Source organism: Channa argus, chromosome 2 (assembly GCF_033026475.1).
Source record: "Channa argus isolate prfri chromosome 2, Channa argus male v1.0, whole genome shotgun sequence".
NCBI lineage: Eukaryota > Metazoa > Chordata > Actinopteri > Anabantiformes > Channidae > Channa > Channa argus.
Genome location: NC_090198.1, coordinates 17,516,627 through 17,525,237, shown reverse-complemented (window position 1 = coordinate 17,525,237; position 8,611 = coordinate 17,516,627). Strand labels below are relative to the sequence as shown.

Sequence of the window (8,611 nt, the reverse complement as noted above, 5' to 3'; positions counted from 1 at the left end):
TAAAAAAAAGAAGAAAAATGCTCGTTAATGCACTGAAGATGCACTCGCATTTTTTACTTTGAAGTCCACGCCATCCGACATCCGGTTTGTGCATACGCATTTTGCAATGGATGGTGTTGGTGATCGAGGTAAGCGGGAGAGTCGATTTTCCAATATGCTGAGGGCCTTTTTGAACTATCAAGAGGTAAAACATCAGCCATGAATCGTTTACTTAGCATTAAAAACAATAAACTACTACAATAGCTTAAAATAATAAATAATTTATGCTTACTTCTCCCCTAGTTAGAATCATGTGATGAATTAAGTATTTAAAAAGTGTCGTTTTGCCATCTAGTGTTTAGGATTGAGAGCAACCATTTTATTTAAATCAACTTTATTGTTGCAGAATACAGTATTTAACAAAGATACAAGATTCTAAAAAATTTTTAATAAATTCAGTTGAAAATATAGATTTTTACAAATGCTGTGATGATATAAAATACCTTAAGATTGTTACAGTATATTGCAATGAAATATGACAAAGTAGATCATTAAAAACATCTGACTGACATGGCACAAGGAAGCTAAATGATGTATGTTAAAATCTAGACTACAATTGTGATTTTTATTTGCATAAAAAACATGACATTAACCTCAACAATCAGGGGAAGTTGTAGATCTAAAGCTGTAGTATAAAAATATGAGAAATAGAAGGCATGCAGTAGACAAAAACATTAAATGAGGTTCAATAACTCTAGCTCTAAAATACAACTCCTAGCTCAGTATACAAATATTCCCAAACAGCACCAAAAGATACTAAAGAAATCCTAAAACTAAAGTATATATGTTTAGTATAATAGTAGCTTCTTAAAACAAATAGCTGTACAATAGTAACATATAAAGTTTACATACAAACACAAAATATCACTTAATTTCTGAATTGCTCAACCCTAATCCACACACGAGAGCAAACATCACATACTTTGACTAACTGTCAAAGGATGTTTGTGTCTTCATTTGAGAATGAGACAAAACCTGGCCTAGTATCCTGTGTATTACAGAATAATAGATTTAAGCTTCTGTTGTGGTAGCAGGGAACTATACACAAACACACACACATACAGCAAAAGACTGGAGTCTTCTTAAAAGCTTGGACAGAAACAAAAAGCTAGCCGTTTAAAAAGTAAGCTGGTTGACTTGCATGTTAGATTCTGGTGGCCATACAATACAAATATATATTGTTCTATGTTCCATAAAAATTATTTACTTTTGGGGGATTTGTGAAATATTTGTTCAGTTCCTAATATTTGTATTTGTATTTGGAAGCCTTTGGGTATTTTTTTATTTTTATTTGTTTTAAAAGCATAAATATTTTGGTTACCCCCATCCTCTCACTCTCTGTTAAGAACCAGATGGGCTCTGTGGGGACTATCCCCTTCCTTCCCTTAATGATCAACCCAGTCTTGTGCTTCACTTCACAAAACACAGTACATCAACAGCTTAATCTTCAAAACTGTTCCACCATTTAAACATATTATAATAGATTACACTTCCCTTTAGTTTGCAATCTTTTGAGCCATTCACATGAAATTAGGTCCAATTAGATTACACTTTGAGAATGATTTAACTAGTGGCATTCGGAAAACATACAGTGGAAGTAAAACACAAGATAGAAGACAGTGGTTAATATGGTCCAGAGACCTTAGTCGTAGTTCCTCCTTGGAGGCTTATTGGATGGCACAAGTGGTTTGTCATGACTGCGATCGTAGGGCTCATCATAGCGGTCATCTTCATAACGACGGTTTCTGTTGTCATTGTAGCGTCGCTCGTCATCATAGCGCTCACGACGGTCAGTATACTTGTCTCGGCGGTCAGAGTAGTCACTGCGGCGATCGTCGTAGTCGCTGCGGCGATCGTCGTAGTCGCTGCGGCGATCGTCGTAGTCGCTGCGGCGATCGTCGTAGTCGCTGCGGCGATCGTCGTAGTCGCTGCGGCGATCGTCGTAGTCGCTGGGTTTGTCATAAACCCTTCCGCTGGGTTTCTCATTGCGATCAGCGGAGCTCTTTACATAGGAGTTATCAGAGCTGTGTATCTCCTCCTGCCCTTCAGCGTGAGGACGCTCAGCATTTATAGGCAGCGCTTTGTCGTGGGACTCTTCATCTGGAACTCTGGAAAAAGGACACATTAGTCAATTGTCTTTTTCTTTAGCTGCGGAACAAAGTCTCTACCTCAACTGTGCTGTTCTGATTGGATCTCATAATATTTTGGCTTATCTGCCATCAGTTTAGGTGTAATATAGTTTTAGTTCTAGTGGACCAAGTAATTTAAGATTCATTAAAATTCCATTAACTGACTGGCATGCAGTAATGTGGTTACTGTCTTGTCTTCAGATCAGATGTTTATTTATTGACTCATACCTTTCATATATTTTACGTTGACATGCAGCTTCTGTTAAAAGATGTAGAAGGAATTATACTTTGGTATTTGTCTTAAGGAATCAATTATTGTTGTGCATGACTAAAAGTTAAAAGGGACTGGAAATTGTTAAAATAGTCTTTTTCCTCTGTGACAGAGGGCTACTCTGTTTTGTAGTATGTGCTTGGATTTACCTTTATTTTAAACGCAGACCTAGAACATTAGTGTCAACTTCGCAATTTATCATTAGAACAGTTACATTTTTTGTGGGCTATACTAACCCATTAATGGGTATCTTTTACTTTTCCCATGCAAAAAAAATGTGCTGTACAAGTAATTTATGTCTCATTCATTGTCTTGATGAACCCATTTAGCCCAGTCAATGGACTATCAGATGTTACTGTAATCTTTGTTCATATCACAACATCTTGTTCAAAGAGAAGGCGCTTTTTGTTTGTTTAGATGAGTCTTTAAGGGAGAAGATCTTTACCCCATAGCATAATCCTCCTCTTTGTTCTTCTTCCGGCGGCAGCAGCAGCAGTAGACAACGATGCCAAACAGCAACAGAGCGACAGCAACTCCAGCAACAATTCCTGCAGTGGAACCAATGTTCATAGAAGCTACAGAAATAAAGAACAATTTAGAAAACAAATAGGACAATTATATACTGTACTGTTAAGTGTTTATTTCGTAGAAATGATGTGAATTGTTAATAAAAGATACTAATAGAAGATGTCTCTCACGTGGCATGACTGCAAGTTTGATGGTGCACATAGCAGAGCCAATCTTATTGGTTGATGTGCAGTTGAAGAATCCTGATGTGTCACTAGAGATATTATAGAGAGACAGGATGCCTCCATCTGGAAGATAAATTATACACCACTACTGTTATTAATAAATAAAATAAGGTTGCTTTACTGAAAACTTCATGGTACTCAATAAATGATATGTGCTGCTGTGTTTATCACTGTCACTAAAATCTTTGTACATTTTAATGAGACAAAGGTGTAATGATACACAGTTTCGGAATCAGTGCAGATCTATCTTTCCTAGATTGTCAATAATTTTCCCTGAAGCCTGCAAGTAGCAAAAAAGGTTAGGGGTGAATAAAAACTGTATAGTAAAATAATGATAATTTTATTAGGGCAAAAATTTGCATCCCCTTTATAAATTAGTTATAAACAACAACATTCTGATGAAGAGCCATTTTTACTAAGGGATTGTGCATTAACTATTGTGTTTACAAAAACTTCTATTTTACCGTTTTTGCCATATTAAAATACAGCCCCTACTCAGAAGGGTTGTGAACTTTTCCACTCAATTGTGCATTAAACATTTTCTCTATACACGAAACAAGAATAACAGTGCATGTTTTCTGTAAAAACCAAAAAGAAAATAACACATTCAAAGTTTTACAATCTCATTTCTAAATTCTACAGTATAATTTACCCTAACAAGCTCAATCATCTGTATTTTCTTTTTTTTTTTCCCTTCTTTCTTTCTTTCTTTCTTTCTTTCTTTCTTTCTTAAGTTACATTTATTTGTATTTCAACAATTGCACAGAGGAAACAATTTGAAATAGTTCTATTAGACTCTGACAATAGAAATGGTTTAAAATCAAAATCTTCATTTAGTCCTCTAGGGCTTAAAGAACTCAATTTATTAACCCAAAACGTCTCTCTTTTCAACAGCAGATTTTATAACTCTCTCCCTCACTACATAGAATACCTTTTCAACTGCCACATATAGTATGAAAGAAACTGGATGTTTTTCACAAAATGTGCTGGCCGCTGCCCAAACTGGATAGAGCTCCTTTTTACAGCTCATTGTTCTTTTATGCTCTGCTATTCCTTGTTTTAATTCTCTCAATGTCTATCCGTGTGTGTGTGTGTGTGTGTGTGTGTGTGTGTGTGTGTGTGTGTGTGTGTGTGTGTGTGTGTGTGTGTGTGTGTGTGTGTGTGTGTGTGTGTGTGTGTGTGTGTGTGTGTGTGTGTGTGAGGAATCGTATTTTTGGGGAAAAGACTTCAACTTTTGGAAGCTGGGAACTCTGGTGTAATTACACAGACACATTAGTTTGGACAATATTTACAGAGAACAGTCTTTTTAGGATAAAGAAATATGTCACTCCCTGAGGAGTGAATGTGGCTATGTGACAGAAGATTCAGTATCTGTACAGTGACTGTGGACAATACAGTTAATTTGGAAAACAAATGATCGTTTTAGCTTTCAACTCGTATACTAAGTAATACAGAACATGATCTGTTTATTATCCTTATCCTGACCATAGTCACTGTTTTACAAAAGTTAAACCTTTTTGTACTGGTGACAGTTTTACAAGTTAAGAGAGAAATGGTGTCACTTACTGACGTTGCTGGTTTTTGGGTCTAAAATACGAGGTTTGTTCAGTACATCAAAAGCTGCCCAACTATATGTGGGTGGCGGGGAGCCTTCCCGAGACGCACATGTCAGGTTGATGTTCTGGCCATATTCTGCCTTACCCTGGATTCCACATTCGGGTGTAGATGGAGCCACTGGAACAAGAAAAATATTTGTCCTTTTATTTTAACTTGCAGGCGATACTTTTTATGTGACAGCTTCTTGAGTAACACAGTATATGGGTAATAAAAATAACCCCCCCGATCTTAGACTGTAGCCATTTATCCTCGAGGGCTGTCTGTCAATCACATGGTTAACTCACAAAGTCAATAGTAAACTGTTAACTGGCCATGCTGACATCACCATCTACACACAATTTAACATTACCAGTTAACCTAACCTGCATTTCTTTGGGCTGCAGGACGAAGCCCACAAAAGCAAAGAGAATAGACCTAATGGAGCAATTCTGAACCCAGAACCTTCCTTTTGTGACATTACTAACCACTACAATTTTTAAATACATTAATATATTGTGTACTGTTACACAACTTAAAATGTGTGTTGTAACTGAGATGCAACAGAGAAAAGTAGCAAAGTTGAATGAACATCTAACACATGTAATGTCATGTGTGTTTGTACTAGAATAAGCAGCTGCAACAGCTTAGATAACAGAACAATAAAAATACTGACGTATGTTTTTCATAATCTCTAATACTTACAGCTTAGCTTTTGATAAAAAGGGGCTGTAAGAAGACCATTTAGTAAAGTGGCTGACTTTTTGTTGAAAGGACAGGGAATGTGCAAAACTCATTTCACCCAAAGAATATTTATTAACAAATGAAATGTTACCTAGAACCACCAGACGTGTAGTATCTGATTGCTTTCCTGTATCACTAGGTATCTGGACACGACACTTAAATATCTTGTTGTCATCTAGTGTAACAGAGGACAGTTGCAAGTTAAATCTTCTAGAAGGGATGTCCATGTCCAGTGATACTCGACCTTGATACTGTGGTGAGGTATCGATATTTACATCTGAATAGTAGGTGATGATTTCGATCTGTGGACACAAAAGCATCAAAGAAATGAAAAAGAAAAAAAAAGAAGGATGAAAACTAAGTTGTATTCTCTTCTAATTGTTCTTATTCGTAATTCAGCAATGATATGATGGACAGCCAAGAAACACATGAGACACAAACACATAATCTGACCTCATCAGCGCCATCTTGTTCAGGAAGAGACCAAGCCATGAGAACTGGTTTGTTTGTTTTCGTGGTTGTATACGTGCAGGGCAGTGTGATGTTTTTACCCCTCGCAACCTCATACATTGGCTGTGGGATGTCCACAATAATAGCACCAATTCCTGTCAACACTTATTAAAAGAGATAACAAGATTCTTTATTACCATTTCAATTCATCTGCCTTTAAACTCTCATTAAGATGATGAGATCAAATATAATGTAAAATGTGGGTGTGAATGATTCAGCTGTACAACTTTACTGTGAATCTGTACAACCTCACCCGACATCCCACACACATTCAGGCACATAAAAATAGTTAACATTTTAATAACTAATTATCTGAATGTCTTTTTTAAAATGAAAAAACAACATTTCACAGATTCCAGCTTCTATGATGTAAATAGTTAGCAGTTTTCTTAGTCCTCTGTAGGCTTAAACTGGCTGACTGTCTTCTGGTGGGTCAGTCTGTCTCAACTTGTGAGTGCTGGTCTGTTTTGTTGTTGCTGCAGTTGTTGTTCCCAGACACCTATACAGATATTTAATGAGTCATCTTAACTGTAGCAACGCAGCTGATGAGCTTAGCAAAATACCCTGGTGCTTTAGTATATGAAACATTTACACCAGCTGCATGTTTGTGAAGTGACACAAACATTCTGAAGAAGTTCAGAGAGAAGTGATTTTCAATTGAAACCTCTAGACTCTTAACAGGGATTTTTCAAGTTGTTAAAGGGACAATTGGTCTGATTATATGTGACTTAGTCCCATATAAAAAAGAGTGGGGGACTAGCTGCTGAAATGTACATTCTGTACATTTAAATTTAGCCCTTTTCTCTATGAGAAAGTCAGCAGCTACACTTTTCTTCTATATTTCTTGTCAAAACAAAAAAAAAAGCTTTTTCCTGATCACCGCACTTGTTATACTGTCCTGAGTCCTTGCTTATCCACTGGTGGCTTTCATGTGAAGAAATGAAACAATAAAAAGAACATTACTATCTGATTCAATTTTTATTTAAAAAAAATTTGAAAATTCCTTGAGGACGTGGAAGGGGAAAAGGAAGTGATAGCAGCCTCATTTTCTGCTGAATTCATGAGAATGTGGTCATATATGGGTTTCAAGTGTTGGCATCCTCTCAATCTGAATTACTTTCAGTATTACTGTCCTGTCCAACACTGAAACATACCGAGACAAACTGCAGTTTTCATTATTATATAATATTTACTTATTCTGTGCAAATATTCAGACCAATATGACAGGTAAAATAAAAGTTATGAAATCGACACCATTTATTTACATTTTATGGAGTCATTTGCGACATCTTGATTGTTATATAGCGAACAGATAAAGTTAAAATGTCATAACAAAATTGACTTGGTTCGATTTACATAGGTTCAGGTAAGAAAGCAAAAAGCAAAATGTACTGCAGCTGTCTCCACCTTAGATACTATGACACAACACCGGAAGAACAAACCCGCGATTTTTGGTGTAATTGCCTTAGCTAGAGCAAAAATAACTTCTGCCACCTGCATCTAGAGAAAAACTCGTAGATGAATAAATAGGCCATTTTAACGTGTCTTTGGTTGCAACTCTAATCTAGGTTAAAATAAAGGTTACCTCTAAAGCCTGTGTAAAAAACTGGGCCTCTGTGGATCTTTAATTTTAGTTTGTTTACATTGATTATATTTAGCAAAATAAAGGGTAACGCAACAACGATCAAATAAGGGAGATTAACTTAACTGCCTTAAGTGGTTATTTTTGGCCAGTTTTGCTTTAGTACTTACCTGCGCCAACAGGTGCGGCAGCTCGGTAAGGCGCGACAGAAAATAAAGGTAATTTCTTACAATAATACTCACCCACAGACAGCAGAGTCAATGTCAAAATCTTCCCCTCCATAGCAAAGGCTTGTATGGCATTAAACAAATAGTTTTTAATTCCTTTGCTCGTAGTGGCTTTTATTACAAACGAAACAAGGGACCCGATGTGGCCAGGAGATTTGTATCGAAACCAGACGGCGTCCTTTGAGTGATGAGCTCGTTGGGCGCGCCCGTTGATTACGGATGACTGACAGTGCTCTCCGCCAATCACCACAGCTTCCGCAGTTCGGGTGTGTGCATTCTTGATGCTCGGACCGACGTGTTTCTGCTTGTCTACTCATACTCCACTTTTCTGAACACACAGGCTCATGCACTCCTCATGGTCTAGGGCTTATGCTGTCAGCAGCTACAACATGATTATCTTTGTCAATTAAATTTATCGGAAAGGGAGAATGGAGACAAATAACTTAAAAAAAACAACACTTGACAAAGTGTTGTATTGTAAGGAAAACTGATGTGTACCTATTGAACAACAGACGAATTTTGTCTGGTCAGACTGGTTTGACAAGGGTTATTGCCTACAGGCAAACAGGCTTTGCACGCAGGTTGGTCTTAGTTGTGAGGAACTGCATTAACATAATTGTCATCCTAAACACAAGTTAATGCCCAAGCTTTATAACCTAATCTATTTTAATAATAAATCCATAAACCAAACAAATCATCAAGATGTGAGCTTCTGCCTCCTCACAATGGAACTAAAATTTGTACATCCTACAAACTAGAAATAG

The 8,611-nt window shown here is 36.8% G+C and overlaps 1 protein-coding gene across 1 annotated transcript; it reads right to left on the bottom strand.

Moving 5' to 3' along the window:
- Positions 1-336: 336 nt before the first annotated feature.
- On the bottom strand, positions 337-8,039 carry LOC137121671 (cell surface A33 antigen-like). Its single transcript, XM_067496040.1, has 7 exons — positions 7,863-8,039; positions 5,982-6,142; positions 5,620-5,830; positions 4,758-4,925; positions 3,138-3,254; positions 2,885-3,014; positions 337-2,147 (listed from the first exon to the last, which is right to left on the bottom strand). The coding sequence occupies exons 1-7, from the start codon at positions 7,900-7,902 to the stop codon at positions 1,682-1,684; spliced, it is 1,293 nt and encodes a 430-aa protein (XP_067352141.1). The 5' UTR covers positions 7,903-8,039; the 3' UTR covers positions 337-1,681.
- Positions 8,040-8,611: the final 572 nt, after the last annotated feature.

Bases quoted from the DNA above. Each gene is read 5' to 3' on its own strand.
- LOC137121671 (XM_067496040.1), bottom strand. From the start codon at position 7,902: ATGGAGGGGAAGATTTTGACATTGACTCTGCTGTCTGTGG. The intron at 5,831-5,981 runs GTCAGATTATGT...TTGTGTCCACAG, and splicing joins AACAAGATGGCGCTGATGAG to ATCGAAATCATCACCTACTA. The intron at 2,148-2,884 runs GTAAAGATCTTC...TCCTTTTTCCAG, and splicing joins GAGGAGGATTATGCTATGGG to AGTTCCAGATGAAGAGTCCC.